A 21,526-nucleotide genomic window follows, 5' to 3' on the forward strand; every position below is an offset into this window, starting at 1 on the left:
TTCATGTGAAACGTTAATTCGAGTAAATTCAATTAAATCTTTACAACTGCAAATAATCACGATGAGGAGGAACGAGATAGAATGAAGAACACTCCAGAATACATAATCGTAAGACTTTGCCAATACAGCAATTCGCTGAAAACTTTTTGTACATAATAATAAACCTTTCGCATATGAATAATGGTACTTTCAGCTGCCGCACCGACGCGACGTTGCAATAGATGTGTGTATGGGAGGTGAACACAGTCGCAGACTTGGCGCCAGTGAAAATGCACTGATTAGGAAATATTCCCACGTATATAATTAGAGGCGAGGAACTTTGAGCGACTGGTCGCGCACTCGTTGCAGCGGATGCGCGCTGGATGTCAATAGACCGTGTCTGCCAAGGAGAAAATCGACGTGTCCATGCTTGAATCAAGATGCGCGCATGCATTATTCGCTCACGTGCTGCGTCGTCGATCCCGATGATCGCACAACACATGACGCGCCATTAACGATTTCACTATCATCCGAGCGACACAAAGCGTTCTTCAAGCCAAGCACGAGACTCCTACGCCCGCAAGAGAAACCTACGAGATTTTCCATGGCCGAGCAAATCATAAGCTCGATCTGGCGTTACCCGCAGCTTCTGTAGGTTTAGCCAAGTCTAATGATTTATTAGACTTGGCTAAATAGTGGCGTAAGTCAACGATAACGAGACAAATGTGAGATTTTTAAAAATAGGAACTGATCTCGAATTGCATCTGAAATTTTAATTATAAATGCACGGCCAATGGTTAATAATTTAAACAAGTCGTTTATAAGAATCGCGGATAGTGTGGTATTGTTGCGCAATGGTAATTAAATATAATAATGTATTATATCTTGGTATGAGAGAAATTTTAATAAATCTCAACGATTACAGGCACATGCTTATGAAACGTTATTTAAACTGTAATAAATATAATTATTTTTGACGGGTATGCAAATCTTTCAATCCGCTTTTAGAATGTAAAGGCTTCAATCCGTTTACATTCTCTTGACTAATCAGTGAAGTGACTCGCATACCTAATCGTCTGTACCGTCGAAACGAAGTTTCTGTGCAGACCACGTTAATCAAATGTAATTTGATGATGTCCAGTCCAACTGATCCGCATTCTTAATCGTATAGTGGTAACGTGGCAATGCAAATAGTACCGTGTCTGAGAATAATTAATTAACTGTACATTTTATACAAAATTAATATTGGAAAGTTTGAATTTAAATCTAAAAAATAGATTTGTCTATATGAATCTGCTGTTTCTATTTTGATAAAAACGAATGATTCATAATAATAGAAACTTTGCTTCGATCGACGACTGAAATAGAAAAGCTGAACGGAACATTTTATGTGATCATCATGTTGCAATTTTACACTCGCGTAATTTTCTGCATCGCGAATGAATTAACCGGAATGCATCGTATCTACGCTCATGTGTCACGCGGCAGGTTCAATGGCCGTCAAACGATGAAGAAATCTTATATTCCGGGAGACCGGCGCGTTTCTCTTCGTCCTCTCGTTTCCCTCATTTAGGCGAGCACGGTCAAGGTCCGACCTTCTCCAAGGCCGATCTCTACCGAGCGTTACGTTCAAGCAAAGATCACGGATTTTCCGCTGTTTCAAGAATACCGACACACGTGTGACCCGGTCGCATGCTATAACTGTTCCTCGAGCAACTCGGGAGAACCCGACGAATAAACGGCCGAGGGATCCGTTACTCTCGAAACGTTAATCGATGGAGGAGACTCGGATCATGCTCTTTCTAAAGCGAATCGCCGTGCGTGCGTGGCGCCCGCCACGTGCGAGAAAATGAGAAACGTCAATTTCGCCGCGCGTACGATCGCGCGTGAAGTCGGTCTTATCGCGAAGCTAATTAATGTCGTGGATTTCCCCCATTTCTACCGCGAATACCGTGAAATCCCCCTGAGATCCGCGCCGGAGCTTTATCCGCGGGGCGGCCTTATCTCGGTTCAATCTACGATTGGCCGCAGAGCTCTCCATGCCACTATATCCGGGCGTAATTATTTTTTTGCGGACCGGGCCGGCGCGCTGCCGATCGTTCGGCATAATCGCGGAGAAATTCTACTTGAGACAATAATTTCTGCTAATTGTGAGTGTTTTCCGCTATTGGTTAAACTTATTTTGCAAGCAACAAATTCTAACTTGGATATTTCGAGAGCAACAAATTCGGAAAATGTTCCAGGACGAAATTTAAGCAACCTTTAATTCTTATAGATTCCTCCTGTATCCTTGCACGCTGACAATAAATATAGATAGCGCGTGCTACGCGCACGTTGCTGTACGCGATGGTGTCGGCGGCGCGTATTACGGTCGCCTTCGAGGAAAGGAAATGGATGAAGAAAAAGAGGAGAAGAAACGGATTCCCGGGTTTTTTGCTCTGCTCTTGCCGACGTGGTCCTAGCTTGAGGATGCTACCGCTGACGACGGCGATGATGATGATGATAATGATGATGATGATGATGATGATGATGATGATGATGATGATGACGACGACGACGACCATCTTGGCTATAATAATGATGATGATGATGACGACGATCTTGACGATAATGATGATGATGATGGCGATGGGTAGCGCGATTCCTAAAGCTCCCGCAACTTGGCGGAGGTGCCGAAGGAAACGAGATGGCGGTTGTGCACGTATCGTCAGCATGCTACTGAGCCGGGTAGCCGATTACCACTTACAGTCGCGGCTAGATTATGGCTCTCATTACGTCGGCTATATTTAACGTCTAGTCTTGCGACCTAACTGCACAGCGATCCATACCGATCCCAAGATAACTTCCACAATCGCTCGCGCTGACAGAGCTTCATCACGTTCGTCCGACAGGGTAACACGGCGATCGCTGGTCGGAACGCGAAACTAATTCGCCTCGAATGGATTGATGGGCGGAGAGAAGGAGACGTACCGTAAAGAAAAAAAAGAAGAGATTATAATTCCATCTGGGCGCCGTCAAATTGATAGCGGACGCATCTCGTCCGCGGCTGGTGTGTCATTAATACGCGGACCGAATCGCGAGCTTGAAACGGAAAAGAGATCTGCCCGCTCGTGAAACGTGGCTGAGTGATATCTAGCGTACGGCGTGGCCTGAGGGAAGAACGCCGCGCGCTTACAGGGCATTAACGGTGAAAATCAGCAGACGAGCAGATCCGCGGCACAAAGAGAGAGAAAGAGAGAGACACGAGGACCGAAAGGGGACCAGAAAGAATACCTCTCGGGTGGAAATCCAAGACGTGACCGATGATTATCTTATCGGGCAGCGGGCGGCGCATCGGCGCTCCGGATCGCCCGTAATAATCGCGCCGGGTTATTTCTGCATGCACCGCGTCGATGAAGGAGCGGCGTGCACAAGAAGAACGAGAACAGGACAGCGGCGGTGAGGAGCACGAGGAGGAGCGCGATCAGAAGAAGCCTCTTAGCACGCTCGGCTCCGGGAATAGAAGCGGCGGGATGCGCCGTCGTGGGCCCGAGCATGCTGCAAAACGAGAAGATTACTCGGCGGAGGAAAAGGAAAAGGACGAGGAGGAACTGGCGCCGGCGCTCCGGCGTTTCTAAGCGAGTCTTTTTCTCTCTTTCGCGGGTGCGCTCGCTTGAAAATTACCCGGACGCACGTGAAAATTGCCTGACGATGCCGCGAGCGATCGCGAGCAGTCGCGGCCGACTGCGCGCGTACGAGAGCGCGGCGCCGGACGATTTCCAGATCGTAATTCGCCGGGAATTGGTACACGCGGATAATTTCGACTTTCCAGACGTTCCTCGAGATTCCATCCTCTCGTCGCGCCGTAACCCCGCGCGAGATCGTAACGCGACCGCAGGCACGCGACGGCCCGACTTTCTGTTCTCGTGGTGATGCCGTCTGTCTCTCGTTATTGAACGCACTCGCGAATAGCTCGTGCTCGAATGTGTGATATGAATACTTTCAGTTCGCAGGTAAGACTACCCACAATGAATCTGTTGATAAGATGAATATTGCGTTTAAATTTATTGCGTTAAAACTAACTTGATTTTATTTGCTGATGATTATCATTGGGCAAACACTAGCTGAGGATGTATCAATTTTGATTGAGATCGAATTTCGAAGACTTACGCGATTCATTATAGAAATATGCGTGTCTGTATTCGCACAAGGCACAATAGGAATTTATCCCGAGTCTTTCGTAATACTTCATCGATGTCAACGACCGTCGACGATTCTGCTGTGCAAGCACATGCATAAAATCGTTTTGAATGACGTCCGTGGCAATTGTACGCCGGAATGCCTTCTTGAGGAAGATATCTCTTTTTCTGCTTCTCTATCTCTCTCTGTCGAGCATGGTCAATTCCGTGAAATTTATTATTTGTGCCTGGTTATTTGTGCATTACGCAGTTTCGTGTGTGACACATCTTGAACATATAGCGAGGTAAAAATATGACTGATTGGAATCTATTCTTCGTATTGTATCCATACAATTACATACGTCATTCTTCTTTAATCCTGCATGCGATATTTTATTCTCTACTTTCCGGACACAGCTTTGCCATTCAAATGCGTCGATATATTTCTTTTAGCGTCGCAGAGTTAGTTCTTTCCATGGGAGAAGCGAGTTTTTGTCATTAATTCCGTCACTTTCTCCTCAATCGGAGGATGAGATCCTCATGTTCATGCATTTACCGCATTCTCGTAGGAAGAACGTGGGCTATTTTTGGTACGGAGTAACATCCGCTTCGGCATAATAAAAATGTTGTACAAGCTACTTCGAAGACTAGGTTGCAGGAAGCAAGAAAGCTAACGAAACAATTCAGAAAATAAATCATGCTTTTAACTAATAAAAATTGATAATTTGAAAAAGGATCGCTTGAACAAAATCTAAATTATATAATATTATTTAATTTGTAGACATTTATCAATATTATTATTTAGTAATTGAGACAAGTGATCCATTCCATGATATTTCTTAATTTTTATCTATTTTTATAAATCTAATATTCACTTATTTGCTATTAGCAAAGCTACGAATTACCCACGTGAGCAAAACATGATCATTAGGGATTAATGGACGGTGTAAGACCGCAAATGTATCGAGTTACTATTCGTCAATGTTACTCCGCCATTTGATACGACCTCTACTAGTTGTATTCCATGCTGAAATTATTAAATTTAATAATTTGCAAAATGTCACAACAGAAAAATGACTGCAAAATGATCATTAATTAACTTTCAAAATTGATTTTCCTCTCTCGTTTTTCCGTGCAAAATTTCCTCCAGCCGAATGCATGTTGGACGCAGCATTAAGTATTAGACGCGCGATTGGAAATCGAGATTGCAATTTGGAAATTGGGATTTGATCAATTAAAACGTACATGTACATGCCAACCTTTAGATTAATCAAATCACACTTTCCAACTCGCAATTTCAATCTCTAATGCGCAATCTGATACGGGCTTTAGTGGATGTGCGCGTTTTGTCTAACGTCTGCTGCAACGTTTAAGTACCGTTTAACGCGCTAACTGCTGAAACGCGACTTTGCTGGAACATCCATTATTTCGCGCGACAGCTCAACGCACGACAGAAGCGAAGCGTTATTATAGCTTGCCGAGCGTTCAATGTTCGCGATATCGCTTGCAATTGCCAGCGGTTGCATTGCAGCGGAAGAATGGCGAAGAGGACAAAACTACCAAGCTGTCCTTGCACCGCCATGGTGCGCGCGGCGAGAAGAACATTATATTATATGTTTATAGATGACGTGGTGAACGGCTTTGTCCACCGATACACATGCCGACTAATGGAATGGCGACGTGTAATGTGATAAGAAAGCCGTGAGCTCGGACACAAAGAGGAAAGCGATTGCTGCTCGATGCAGTAAGAAGACATTGTCCTCGTCCGCTGCATTCGTCCATTGCGAGAATGAGACAACGAGCGAATTTAAATAAAAGTTTAGGATGGCTATCGTCGGTGATTGATCGCATCACTGATCGCATGACTTAACAACATAAAACATGCCAATCTTAGCGTAGGTTAAATAAATCTTACAAAAAATAATTGCGTTTTGAATATATTACAAAATTCTTTAAATATTTTAGAAAGATCTTTTCTTGGAATTGCTGAACAGTCCATGTTTATTAATGCAGAAATTAAACGTGGATTTTGTAATCAAAGGGAAGACTTATGTCGAGAGAGCTAGTCGATTCCAAGAGACTACTTAAATCTGCAAAAAAATATTGCGGAAAGATTTGATATACGTTGATCATAAAAGCGAACGATGATGGAAATAATCCGTGGAAGTCAAAGCCAGGGATAATGGATTTCTCAAGAGACTGATCAAGAGACTGATGATTCATGATAATAATACATTATCAATCTCTCCAATTATAATTAATTGATATTAATTTAGTCTTAAGGAGATATTACAATACTAAAATTCGTTATTATCACTCGATCTAAACAGGATCTATTTTGATGTTTCATCGAATTTTTCATGTTTTCCAATTATACTGTGATTAACATTAGAAAGCAGGCAGTTTAAAGTGTATCGCTCATTTTTCATGCTGGCACGTAAATATATATCTGGGAAATGCAACTTACTGACCTCCATCCACCATATGCTGAAGAGTTGGGAAACGCCTCTTAACGCGCAGGGAAATCCTCTGCAGCGTAATGACATACGCGAGCACAGCATACCTCACGATGTTGCGTCTCATCAGCCGCCCTCGTTCATCCTGAAACAGACGAACAGTTACTTAATAATATATCTTCTCGATGAGCTTAAAGATTAATCATATATTTCTTCTTATTAAATTTTAATCGATTAAACATCTTCTAACATCATATGTAAAATAAAAATTTCTGTCTGAAAAATAAAGCTTTTGAAACAATCTTTAGAGGAAGTATGTTCTCTCGCATTCTTGCGAAATTGAAAATTATGTCAAATTATGGACAATTATTCAGAGCACTATGTTCATAATCAGTACTTCGATGAAAATGTCGCGAGTCTGGAATAAATCAGTATTGGCGAGAATGGCATTGACTTCAAAATTCGTTTCCGAAGCAAAACGGATGCCAGACACGTTTTCACGTCTTCTACATACTCCTACTTTCCCCTTGTTCTCTTGGCCCGACATTACGAACGCCCCGCGCCCTCACGATCGCATGCGCAGCATGAATCGTCGTGAGCTTAAAATCGTTCTAGTATTCTAGTATTAATCGGAGAAAAACCCGATGGCGCCTGCTGGCCATTTTTCCTTTCATTCTTGGACACTAGCGTGCACTTTTGTAACCGATCGCGCGTTTTGTAATCCGCCAACGGCCGCAATCGCTTGGCAGAATATCAATTTGATCGGAAATGAGCGATATCGACATTAACATCTTCTATATGTCCAAATTACTGCAATTTTCAAGAAACATTTGTAAGAGGTATTATATATTTATACAATGTTAAAATAAATTAATTTCTTATTTCTAATTGAAAAAGTCAAACAATCATAATATTATAACTTTCGACTCATATAAAATATTTGTATATTGCTGCTTGGTATTTTTGCATTTTCTTAGATCTTGTAATTTAGTAATAACATTAAAGATATTAAAATATATTATATATAAACATATTAAACTATATTCGATAATCACACATTCATATATTTGTCAAGATATTATATATTGACAATTCTTTGACAGATGTTTTCTAACAGTTTCAATGTGAGGAATAAGCTTTCTCGTTTTCAATCAATCTAACTATTGTAGCTGTCAAATGCATCACGCGGCATTGAAGTTAGATAACTCGATCGCAGTGCCTTTCATCGCAGCTGGTATAGTTCGAAACAGATCGTTACGTATGTGGAGCACGGCGAGTTAAGATAAAACATTTTGTAGATCGAAGCACGTACCCCACACCTCAAATAATGTATGCTACAGTGGAAGAAAGTTGTCCATCGACTCAAATCTCTTCGGGGGTACCTTATAGCACATGTACAACCCGATGTTACACGAACCAATTTAAAACTATTTGCAAGCAATTTAGTAATATCACAAGATCAATCGCGATACGATAGAAAGTACAGAAAGTCCAATTGATCAAGATATCATTATTCCATGATGCTGTTCTGTATCACCCCCACTCTGACCTGATAGCGTTCGAAATATTATAAATATACCGCTACACTTATCTTACATATTGTATTGAAGCACTATCACGTTGTGGCTTAATTAACATCGAGATATATGAATTAATTAATTACAAAAAAGTTACTGGGGGTTAATTTGATAGGAGATTTTCTCTTTCCTTAACAACAGGATTTGCCACGCGTGCCAAGTCGATGCCTTATACATTACACGCTAATTGACTTCACCTCCACGAAGAGGTTCTTTACATTCTTCGCTTACGGCAATGATGAGCTATAAAACTCTTCAAGCACGTATAGAGCTCTCATAAGATATTGCGCCAGGAGTTACTCATTACAGCAAAACCACCTGGTAAAAAGAGTATTTCGAAACGATAACGACGCTCAACTGCCAAAACGATCCCTTTCTCCTTCTGCGTGTCCAGCCCTTCTGGATCGGATCGCCATTGAAGTCTACCGTCAACACCTCGTAAATGGCCCTTTCGGTGATCCTTTATTCGCATGTACGGAGGACGCACGGCGTCTTCTTCCTTGGAATTCTGCGATTCGCATCGCACGTGTAAAAATGCCCTGGCAACCTGAAAACGACCCTCCTGGCGGGGAAAGGCGGGAGCCGAAACACCGATCGCGTCTTCTCTCTTGAGACCTGCATTCCAATTAGTTTTCAGGTGCAGCCCGAGAACTTACACCACGATGACCGCTGCGGTGCCGCATTCATTCACAAATCGAGCGCTCTGTATTACGCGATTGCACGATCCTCGAGTGCACGTATAACCGTGGGCTCGTATCGTGACTGAGGACCTTGTCCTCTACCTACGTGCAAAAATTCCATCGGCACTTGCGCCGTTCCTAGAGATTCGCCCCGTAGCATACATACGCACGCAATTGCGTGCACTTGCGCTGCGCGTTGAATCGACAGTTTACGAAGAAACGCATCGGTCGATTATCCGGTAACTCCAAGTGCTCCATTAGCTACATAATTTTGGTCACAAAAACTTTTGTGGATGAATCACGAAACGGGAGATTGTTTTTCTATATTAAACCAACGCTGGTGACATAAGATATAAAAAATGCCTTTATCTGCATCTGTAGATAATCGTGATACGCGTATTCCATAAAAAATAACGTGATAAATAAGTAGGCAACAGATGTTTTGCGCATCAGGTACACTAATCAATTTGCAAATTGCACAAATTTATCGATGAAGTCAAGATCGTTATTACGTCGCGGATTGAGAGACGGCAGATAATCCGTGAATCATCGATAGAAGAAGCCCGTTACTGTGCGTAAAGGCGATAAGGCCTCTCGTATGAAGATGATGGCACGACAGTCGGAAGGCAGACAAGCGGAATGCAGCGAAATTTATACGGTGGCACAGGTACTTACGTTTCTTCCACGACGCGTGTAATGCAAAAATACAAAAAAAGCGCCAAGTATACGCGCCTGAAGTTCTTTCAAAAAAGGACTCTACAAAACTAATGAAAATGATCCGGTGCTTCCTCGTCTTCCGCGGCACCTCGCGACGCACATCCCGGCTAGTTTTACGTTTGAATGTCCATAACGATATTTCCCTCCGCAAAAATAGCCGTACACGTGGCGGGACACACATCGTGTGTAATCAAGCCACTTTTTCCTGGGACTTTCTCGAAAATCGGTGCACTCTGGACACGCACTCCGCGCGGCTCAATACGTGAAATTAGTGCTGATTTGTGGCAGAGCACGGTTGCATAAGGAAGCGATTAAACCGTTTAACGGTGATTGGTCAACTCTCGCTCTATTAACAGTGTAACACCGGTAGTAATCTACAGGCTACAAATCGACATGCAACATAAGTTTAGCACTCGATGCTCAGCACGACGAATGTTACATATTATATATTTTCCTAGGGGCTGATTATCGGTGAAGTAATGGAGCAGTAAGGAAGAAGAATGCACTTGCTTATGTTTGTTCATGTGTACATGTGCGAGGTGTGCACGATGTGCGCGTAGGTTCGTCCTTCTTTTTTTGCCATACGTTGCACTTTCACTTCGACACTGAGTCATTGACCAGAGCTGAAAGCTTGCGTCGAAATCGCCCCGCTATCCAAATTGAAGCTCGCTCACTCTCGATGGAACCGTCGTGATCGTGAAAGACGTTTAGGAAGAATTTAAGAAGATGTAAAAAGAGTTGAAGAACGCTTTCAGCAAAGTTGAATATCTTAAATACGGTGACTGAATAGTAAACGAAAGTTATTTTTAGTACACTCAGAATATTTCTTTTTTACCTTGAAAATAAGTAAATTTATTTGATTAAGTAAGTCATTACAAATTAGATTGGCTGTACAAACGGAACTAAATCTGAACCAAGATTCTATTGAATAATGCAATGTATTGAAGGGGCAGGATAAAACTTGGTCTCTCGAATTCGTTGATTTCGGGGAGAACGGACAAATAAATCTACCATTGAATGCTTTCAATTATAGGATCATCTCGCAGCACATTTTTTCCCTTTTGGGCGTGGCACGATTGTGTTGGCACCTCCTTGGGTTAATGACACCGAAACGTGTCACGGCACATCATTAGCGTAATGAGACACAAGCGCAACACGAGCGACTACCCAAGACAAGGCAGCATCTATTAACATCATCACGTCTTTCTTTCTAAGAAAACAAATATTTCGTTCAGAAGAGTGTTTTTGTTAAATAAATCCGTCTGGACAGTTTGACTGATGCCTTCAGTTTAGCGAAGGAATATTTTCGCGTACCGAATGGCGTATAGAAACCTAGTGACGTTTGTCCTTCCGAGAAAAATGTTCTCTCTCTGCTGCCACTGTATTTTTAATCACGGTGTCAACCAACAAAGGGAACCCCTTTTCGATGGGCAGGTTCTACTTACATTTCCAGGAATGGCGGCACTGATGAAGAGGGCCAGATTGTCCGGCCAGGGTAGAAGCTTGTATTGCTCCCACCACCTCTTCACGACAAGACTCACGTAGAATCCCAGAACGAATGACATGGGTATGGATTCACTGGAGTTGCCGAAATAATAACGAATCTTTTCGAATATTCTGCAGAAAAGAGAAAATAATTTTATTTTTTTAAATTAAATTTTTTTAATTAAAGTGTACACATGAATTAATCATCAGTATAATTATACCAATTACATAAATCTTTGTCTCACAATTTGTTTAGCCAAAATTTCTAGTCTACATACATTTTGATCATATCATATCAATTCTCAAGTTAGTGATGTCATAATTGATAAACTTAACATTAGATGAGAAGAGAATGAAACAGAAGAGAAAGGAAGATGTAAAGGAACAAGTTAAATAATATTAATGAAATAATATTTTGCCGAAAAATAGTAAAAGGCTGTGTCGGTATTGACGTGCATTCGAACGTTGAAGTTATACGTAGAGGTATCAATTTCCTATACGAACTCGCCCATATGTGGAGCAAGGTTGAGGTGATACCGTCGCTTGTCGACACCGGTCTACCGGTCTTACATGCTGATTAATATTAGCGAATATGAATTTTTTTCCACTTTGTCTTCGTGGTTACAAGCGAAAGCGCAAATCTATTCTACCGAAAGCGCACTCAGCCTGATTCCTTATCCAGCCATCATTGTCGCGGTATCGTTTCGCGATGTCAGATTGCTTTAAAGAGAAACGTAATCGCCACATGCAAGTAGCTGCATTTGTTTTTACGACTTGGTGCGTCAATTTCAAAGGATTAACGCGTGATTACAGGATCTTTCGGTAAGTAGGTTTACGTCGGAATTTCCGCGGGTAACTGGTACCGTGTTCGCGCTCTTGAATGGCTTGAGGTAATATTGACTTACCGTTACTTGAATGTACAATATCATGGTCACGAGGAACTGATATTGCCACCAACATGTACTTATTCGGGTAACTTTCCCCAAGCTGCGAGACACTTCCAAAGACAAGCTGTTGAAAAATGTCTTTTGCGATAATACATTTACGGACGCGATGCGCATTTGACGGTTGTCCAGAAAAGAAGAAATAACTTGATACATCTGAACGCGAAAAGAATTTTAACGAAGAACGATCAATCTTGCAGACCACCACCAGCGCACGCGCGCGCGTGCAGGGCTGTTTCGTTTTATTCAATAATGCTGGATCACTCATCATTTCATCCTTTAAGCACGCTGGGTCCTAAACCTTAAGCCGTCCCTACAGTTCTAAATTTAGCACGAGCGAATCAAGCGATTTAGAAGAGAAATCTTTTTTATATCCTTGCGCTTCTTCTGGTTAGTTCTTTATCCCTCTTTTTCAGCCCCGCATAAATAACAGGTTACGTTTTTATGTCTTTTTTAATACCGGGCACGAACGCCTCTCCATGCATTCCATGATGTATCGTGATGCAGTCTCTTGTACAGGGCGCACCAAAAGAATCTTTTCGAAGCGGAATGAATTTAGTTGTGTTGATATACAAAGAGTTTCAAGAATTTTTTCTAAAAACAAAATTCTTACGTCTATAGTAATTTAAACACATGCATGTAGCAGATTATGGTAGTTTAAATATGAATGTATCGCATCGTGATAATTTGTCACTTCCACGCGGCTATCATAATTCTGTGAGTACATGTACACTTGGACATATGCTGCGGTTATATTTGCAGTTAAACAGTCATTTGCATTCACCGCAGGGATCCAGTGATCGTCGACCTTGGGTTCAGTCATCCGCGGTGATTGTTTAATGAGTTCGTCGCGGAGACATAAAAGTGCGTTTTATGTTATCGATTAATTTCACAAACAACGTAATGAAACCGTTAATAAAATTAGTACAAATTTGTAGTAATGCGTGCTTATAATTCAAGAAGCAATAACACACGCTTTTATCAGATTTAAATAAAGTTCAACAATATTTTTCCTATAGGATTGCGGAGTATGAATATGATGGATATCCTGTCGCTAAAGCCGTTCTCCGATCGATTGCAAATCGAACGAGTGTCATGAAGGCAAACGGGAGAAAGGTTACCGAGCGTCCCGCATGACAAAAATACAACAATGAATACTAATAAAAAGACGGGGTATATTGTAAATCCTTCAGCGTTAGCCGATGAAACGCGACCATGATCGAAGTGCCGGAACCTTCAGTTTCGCCGGTGGGCCAAGGTTGATAACGCACTGGATTTCCTGCATCCGTAAAATGCAGCTATGGCAGATACGCACGCGCCATAGCCAGCCGATCGTCAAATCCGGCGTTATCCGTGATAAGAACGCAACAAAAGAATTGCGAGTAATCAACGAATAAACGCGGGACCGAAGCGCTTGTTCTCCTTGTACGATCAGAAGGTAAACGCACACGTACGCACGCGTAATTCCTTTTTTCCTGAACATATTTCCTGCCCCGCGGGTCGCCTTGAGTTTAACGACCCATATTATACTCGTTGCACCTCTCTCGCTCGAGTCTTCGTGGCGATCGTGTATCTGCAGAATTAAAATCGTGGCCGAGAATGTGATTGTCACCTACTACGAGGAAATTTACTTCAACGATCGTGCACCATTCGATACCGAGATAAGGATTGTATTACAAAACACATCTCTTTCTGCTCGCGGTTTCAGCCTTCTGCTTGCTCGTAACGAATGGGATTTACGAGAATTGTTAATTCTGCGGATATTCATGTACTCACACCCGCTGGTTTTCATCGAGCACATATCGATACAAAAAATTGATGAAGTAGTAGAGGAACAGGTACACCAGTAGCTCTCGCCAGATTAGCTTGTAAACAGAGCCACGCCATCTGGAAAGGAAATATCAATTATTAAATTAATTGCTTAATTATGAGTTATTAAATATGAATTATTTAAATTAATATTTAATTGCACAATGGGATATTGTAATTTTTGTATTACTGCTGCTTGCTAAATCGAATCTAAAGGTCTTTATCCTGTTTTAAGAATTAGTCATGTTTATATGCATAGTAAAATTGTAATATAATTACGCATTTGAAAATATATACTTGTATTGTATTTTATAAATACACAATTACTTACACAATTACGCATACTTTTAGTGCACTTCTTGCATTACAATAAATTATTTCTGGACATTTAGAAAAGAAAGAAAAGAGAATAGCCGTTACGTTAACTGAAAATTACGTATTCACCTGCGCGCTCCGCATTCTAAGCTAGACATGAATTATTAGCAGTAAATTCGTGATACATCTTCGTCTATAAATCACTGTGGCGGAGGTGACGCAAAGATATGCCATTCTCGAACCATAAACGCGGGCGAAACCCGTCGTGCGTTCTCCAGCGTTATCCGGACTTCCTTGTTGTGTGAATGAACTTCGAAGTATCAGTCAGCAGGCCCACTCTTTTCTATTTTTGACCATCCTCACTTTTACTTATCCGTTTCAGAAATATCGCGCATGCCGGTGTCTGTTTAATTTTAAGATCATTATGATTCTATCCTGGTACTTTAAACGTCCTTTTCGCTCCATTCGATGCATACAGTCGTTCGTTTGCTCACTCGTGAAGTACTCTCAAGATTTACCGGCTAATTTCGAAGTATCACAGATATTAATAAAACGATGATGTGTCACGACGCGCGCGTGACAGACGCAAGCGAAACAGGTTTCATCCGAAAGGGGAAAGAGAGAAGGCGAATTATCTTGTAATTTCGCTTTCGACGAGCAGCGATGCGATCGAGTATCAGGGGTACAATTGGTAACAGCTAGATCATTCTATAAAATCGTAAATGGCGAGCGCGCTTTGGAATCGGCCGCGGGGAATTAGCGAAAAGTGTGTCACGGCTAAATCGATTTTACGAGTTTCGAAGATACGCAGTTTGCAATGTTCCTGAACGTGAATTTATCGGGGATATTTTACGGTGAAATCAAATATCGGTCGGTCGTGCAAGGAACGTTAGTGATGTAACGGGAAATATCCGAAATAATAAAAATTCAGTGATCTCGTCTGCTTTGCATTTATCGAAATCTCTTTAATGGGCACAAATCATATATACGTAGGTATATTTTAATTAGAAGAGAAACCAAGAGAAAGAATAACTCTTTCGGTACAAAACAAACTCCTACGCTCTACGATGCCAATGAGGCCAAAGTGAAAAGCCACTTATGGAGGTTGCAAAGTGGAATACTTCAACCATTGTTTGGTAATGGAATTATGAAGTATTGTTTTATTGCGCGAAGATGAATGGCATTCATATATTGGAATTTATCAATAATTCATCCTGATGCTCGATTAGATTTCGTGTCACGAGTATGTAACATTATTATGAAATAATGCTTCGTAGAAATACTCGTCCACGTAATATATCGATGCATTACATATTCCGTAAAAAAATAATTTATTTATTCAAAGTGAGATCTTCTATTTTTCATTCAATCTTTTATCATATGGCATATTTCATTATATTAAACTGTCATTTGGAAAATATGGATACCGACTTGTAATGTAAAATATAAAAAAGCACCAATCGATATCGCGCCTCTCTAAAGGGAGAAAGATATGAAAAGCCGCGCCGGATATCCGCTACATTCAAAGCGATTAACTCCGCGTGCTCACAAGACCGTAACGATACTGAGTGATTATTGTGCACAATAAATTTACTTGCGTCTGATAGAAGAAAAATCGAAAGCGATGATATCGAGAGAGTAATGTCGCGGCGGTGCGTAAAACGAAATAATAAATCGCGCTAAAATGACTCGGATCAAAGGGATTCTTCCGATGTGATCTCGCTTGTATTCCAATGCTGCAAATGGCGTAAACAAGATTATTTCCTTTCAATAGTGACTCTTCTGCTCATCAAGCAATCGATAATTACGGAAAATCGCCAGTTGGTGGCTATATTTTTCTGTCGCGCAATACATCGTCGATGATCAGTATCGCGCGATTGCGCGATCGCGAATCGCGATTTTGTAAAAACAACTATAAAATTGACGCACATATATGCAGACTGCAACGTTGCGCGCTTTTAACCACTGATTAAGTTGTTCGTTTGACATACGGTAACCACTCGTTATTATTGATGTTTTCTTGACAACTGAACAATACGAGCGGACCATTACTCGGGTAACGAATGTTTTTCTCATTAAAGACCAAACAATAAACGTTTGCAATCGCTTATGGAATGAAAACATGTATAGAATGTATTTGAGTTATCCTCTATACATGTATAAATCGCAATTCATGAATAAACGCTGTTTTTCTTCCATCTTTCACGGACATGCGTTGCCTCAAATACGTTGTTAAAGCACTATATTAGTAGACGCAATCAGTTTGAAGACTCCCTTTTCACATCCTTTCACAGTCGTGAAAAGATCAATACGAAGTACAGAATGCAAAAATGTCTTTTTTTCGAGAGATACGCGCGTAAAAGCGGCAAGAGGAGTCGCTTGCGCGAACTGCGTTATCACTTTTAGCTTCATGGCTGAAATGCTAAAATGCTTCGCGTGACGAGACACCCATTACGAATCCGATAACGTCGTAAGGGCATTTGGTTATTTCATTATTTGTATGTCAGTAGGTCATGGTAGGAGGCAATGTCCCGCGCTTTTCGTACGACGCGTGTATGCGAAGTGCACGCATCGACACACCTGGAAATCCCTCCACGTGACTCGTGCACGCGCGACACGCGTACGTATTGTACCTGGATAACATAAGCCATTACATGGCGGCGTGGCTGCGATCGACAGTAACCATTGTCGTATCGTTAATCAATCCACGAAGCTCGCTCTCCGGCCTTCGCCGATTTACGATTTCTCTCCAAGGGTGAGGAATACTCGCGCGTGTAATGCGACCTTAAAGATTCGCCGCGACGAAAATTGCGGTCGCACACAGAATCATCGAGATATTTATTGCAATACAGTGAACTTGAATTTTGCTGAGTTGTACGATTTCTTATTATATGTAATAACATATTGACGCAACATTGAGATAAATTAAATCGTGGAAATTGCAGATTAAATATTTTTCTGCATACACGTGCAGAGGATTTAAAGCGACAATCAATGTCAATGTTTCTTCGGCGCTTATATGTTATAATCATTTCTAATATAAGCAAAATATGCTCCGAAATCTTAACGAAAAATAAGTCTCATGACTCACTTAAGAACAATTTTATTTTGAATATTAAATAATCAATTGTGCAAATCTCTCAGCCTCGGCAATCGAAAAAAAGTTGATAATGTAAACTCATCACTTTTCTCATAACTCAGACGTTTCTTTAATTCAAGTCTCATTCCCATTCTATACGTAGGCGACTCTTTGTTTTTTTCGCACGCCATAAAAGAGTATTGTAGAAGAGGCAAGTATCTGTCCACGCGGCAGACAATGTGGTTCGCCGCTCGTAAAGTATCGTGTTTATAAGTAAATTAGTGCATCCCGATGAGGCGCGGCACTTTTTATTTATCGAGTACAGACGGTGTCTGTTCCCGACGTGAGGTCGAGGAAGACGTTGACGCAGGTCGTAAAGGTTGGCGGGCGAGTGAACGTCAATGACATGTGCGGACTCTCTTACGGTCTCCCCGAGTGAATGGACGAGCGTTTTGCGATGGCAATGGCAGCTTAGCCAGATGTCGGCCGTTTATGCAAGATCGTTATAGCATATAATGCCGTAGCAGCGTGGATTTAACCCCGCGTGGAAGCATTCCCTTTTTAGTCCTTTCTCCGTGCAATTCGCGATCGCGAAATTAGATGCGCGGATTCGTCTTGGTAGGTCTGACCTCTATCACGGGAGCGGTTCCTGTGCAGAATTGCTTCGAGCGTTCTCTTAGTGACGTTGAAAAGCATCGATCAGCGCTGAAAGATGCATCTTATAATCATTATGCACATTGCATAACAGGCGATAAGATCGCGGACAATATAAATGCACAAAAGCATCATAAAAACGTCCATTCTAATCTCTCGAACGGCCGTTGAGTCTTTCAGGTGCCTCTAAAACTATACGTTATTATAGATGTAAGAATATTGTCCTCAATGTACCAAAATATAAATAGTGATATTATAAGTAAATTACTGAAAAATATATAATAATTAAAAATTGTACAAAATAAACTTTATTCTTCAGTCTCGTGTAAACATGTTTTATCGTTATTCTGTTATCAAAGCGTCAAATTAGTAATATCAAGTGCTTAAATACGTCAATAAGTTTAAGGAAGATAATGCAGAATCCTGATAATACACGTCGCGGAGAACTGTCACGTAGGAGAATATATTCTCAAAGATTTCCCGTTCCAACGTGCACAATTCTAAAAATTTCAGTTGCGAGATGAAAATGAAAACGCTGACAAAACGTAAGAGCTTATAATGCATAGATAAGTTTTATCTAATTTGTCTCGCGCACGTGATGTAGATTTGCTTGGTGCGACTCGGACCGTCCAAAGCGCTATGTAGGAAGTGACTGGTTCGCCACAACCGCTTTGGTATCACAACGGAATGTTAAATATTACTGAAACGTGAGTCACACTGCCGCGCTGCCTCGCAAACTAGGCAACAATAATCTACGTTCGTATACAGCCTATATTACATAGGTATCGAAGCTCGAACGCATCTCCACGCTGCGATTCGCCTCGCGAAGGCATCCCGTGCGATAAGTAACTTTTCAGTGAGTATTATAGTAATTGTAAATGAATGAATATGAATGAAGAATTATTGAACGTACGTTCCCCGATACTTTCCGCAATGTCCGCAATGTCGGTATTTCCTATTATGATACAATGTTTACATGAGCAGAATTTTATATCGCCGAGATGCACGTACGAGACTAAGACGAGAGAAGAAACATGAAGAGTGTTTTTATCACAAACGGCAAAACTTAATACTTGATACTTGTAATCTATCTTTTTAAAAATTAGTGAATATATTATGTCGTAAATATAACACTTATATGATATTAATAAATATTACATTAATGAGAAACTTCACACCGTTGTAATTACTGGAATTCTTTTCATATTTCTTCTCTCCGTATAATATCAAATTCTCTTACATTAATAATATCCAGTCATACGTGTCAGTAAAAGAGCGCGATTTGTATGAATGAAAACTGTTACACAATATAGCTCACAATCATAATTCATATCAGCGTATCGCGGTTTTGCGGAATTCTCGTTGTCTCCGTGATCTTTGAGGAAACTTTACGAAGACTCTTTTTTTCCTTTTTCGATCATTGGTAATCGTCCACGAGTAAACCACGACGTTCTCACGAATAGTCTTCGCATTATCGAGAAAAAAATGAAAAATAGGTGACTTCATCGAGGGACCGGAATGAATGAAGAGGCCTTACGTCGTACTGTACTGGCAAGAGGAAAATAAGGAGCCTAGGCTGCTGTGGATGGCGTAAAGTAACGGTATGTAACAGTCTACCGGTCAAGGCTCGCCAAGGCCTTTTATCGCTCTTGCCGACCAGACGACCACGCTATGCCACGCCACGTTGCACAATTTTGTTTCTTCAATTCCTGCTATGCCTATCCTTCTCCATTTCTCCGCGCGGTTTGAACTTATGGTTGCACTCGATGCAGTCGCACAGAATCCTTCGATGCCGAACGAACGTTAAATGCACGAATTGTTACTTGAAGCCGAAAAAGCAGAAGCGAGAATCTTGTCACGTGAATGCACGCATCTAAAAATGTATTGTCACATACTGCGAAAGATGAGATGAAGTCGGGTAGAGGATTTTGGGTGGGCTGACACACGAGAACAATGAGATAGATCAGGTGAAAGCGACTGCAAAAAACCACTTTCGAAAATCTCTCGCGTGCGACATAATGCATGCACGAAGTCACGTATTGCGAGACGAAGAAGTCGAAAGATAATATCGCACCCATAATCGAAAATTGTAAAGTACTGATTAAAATCTTTATTTCGATTCCAATGCTTCTTGATGCATATTTGTCTTGATATAATTATATATATTTTGCTACTAATTATTACATAAATAATAATCAAAAACTCTTGTTCTTATATCTCGTTTTTTATTAAATTATGTGTAATAGTATGTGAAAAGTACGCTAATTTAGATTAGATACCTGTAAATGAAGATATCAGTTTCATAGTTAACGTATGTAACATTCTTGGCATTGAGATCTTATAACAACGAGCAATGATAATTAAAACATCTACACAACGAGCGTCCTTGTTATAATGCGCGATGCTATAAATACGCTTGATTATCACTGAACGTTTTGTATTTATATCACTATATACTGAATTATGCGCTAAATTTAATATATTTTTTCGAAGCATCTATATAATAATAATAAATTTTATTTTATTACTGATTCAAAGATATCAATTATTGTCTCTGTCTTTTTCTTTATAATAAAGAGAAAAAAGCAAGTATTCATTGACTGAAAACTAGAACTATTTTTCTCAATAGACAAAAAGCGACTGATAAATTTGTCATGGTAAATGCAACAAGAAAGACCAAGTTTGCATCAACTGAAAAACAGAACTTGCCTTCTTTGAGATTCGCAAACCGACTTCTAGAAAAACTTGGGAACTAGCGTTCTCCACGCTGAATATTATCTTCGATTCAAAGCACTCGCCATGTCCTTCTATTCTTCTGATCTTACTGACGTCTCACGAGTCCTACAGGCTCGTGTTCGCAAGCAATTAACTGGACGAGAAAGGCGTTAATGGATCGCCATCCGTAAACAGAATAACTAATGCGATGTGCCTGCCTTACGCCTTACGGCTTCAGCCCAAGCCTCGTGCCATTTTCAGCACGTGTAGTGCGTACAGTTCCCGTACCCCGTACTTTTGTTCATCGAACTCGGCTTATTTATTATCGGCCAATTTAGCCGCATATCCGACCGTATTCGGAAATTGACGTAACAATTCGCGATTGGCCAAGTCATTGCCAAGGTGTGCGCGCTTCCTCAGTGGCTACCTATGGTCATGGTCATTGAGCCCTGATGCATTCGGATGCAGCTTCCGCGACATGAATATGCGACGCTGCAGACGAAATAAAAGAGTGGCTAATGATATTTGTTGCAGCGTTTGTTACGATAAAAGTTTAAAAAGTTTGAAAAGACATAGAATTTTACTATCATTTTATTTCTCGAGGAGCAGTGTAGCTTTTTATTGAATGGCGTGACGTGTTGGCGACGATACGACAATTTTGACGCTACAACGGTGCTGGAATTTCTTACTTCACGCGATTACACGGCGATCGTAAAACTGTTATACGTAGATATATAGCATGATTGTTAAGACTTGTCGAGTCCACCTTTGCCGTCATAGTTCCCGCGATGAACACTAAAAACGTGCACGCTTCGACGATCATTCTTTGTATCGAGCTGTAAAATGTATCAAGTTAGTTTACCAGAACATCTGCGGTAAGCCCGACGGCTAGAAACGAAACGCTGCGATTCCCACGAAGATGTTTTGCGCCGTATTTCTGATATTTCTTACGTATTCTC

The 21,526-nt window shown here is 41.0% G+C and overlaps 1 protein-coding gene across 2 annotated transcripts in view; it reads right to left on the minus strand.

Annotated features, from left to right (window-relative positions):
- The window catches only part of LOC105282760, a 44,638-nt gene that overhangs the window by 13,159 nt on the left and 9,953 nt on the right, over positions 1-21,526 (minus strand). Inside the window, exons 2-4 of one of the 2 annotated variants that reach the window (XM_011344984.3) lie at positions 13,772-13,882; positions 11,012-11,183; positions 6,608-6,737 (exon numbers count right to left, since the gene is read on the minus strand). In XM_011344984.3, coding sequence (XP_011343286.1) covers positions 6,608-6,737; positions 11,012-11,183; positions 13,772-13,882 — 413 coding nt within the window. Of the gene's footprint in view, positions 1-6,607; positions 6,738-11,011; positions 11,184-13,771; positions 13,883-21,526 lie in introns of those variants that run through there. The other variant, XM_020032799.2, reaches the window with a different exon arrangement.

Source organism: Ooceraea biroi, chromosome 1 (assembly GCF_003672135.1).
Source record: "Ooceraea biroi isolate clonal line C1 chromosome 1, Obir_v5.4, whole genome shotgun sequence".
NCBI classification, from domain to species: domain Eukaryota; kingdom Metazoa; phylum Arthropoda; class Insecta; order Hymenoptera; family Formicidae; genus Ooceraea; species Ooceraea biroi.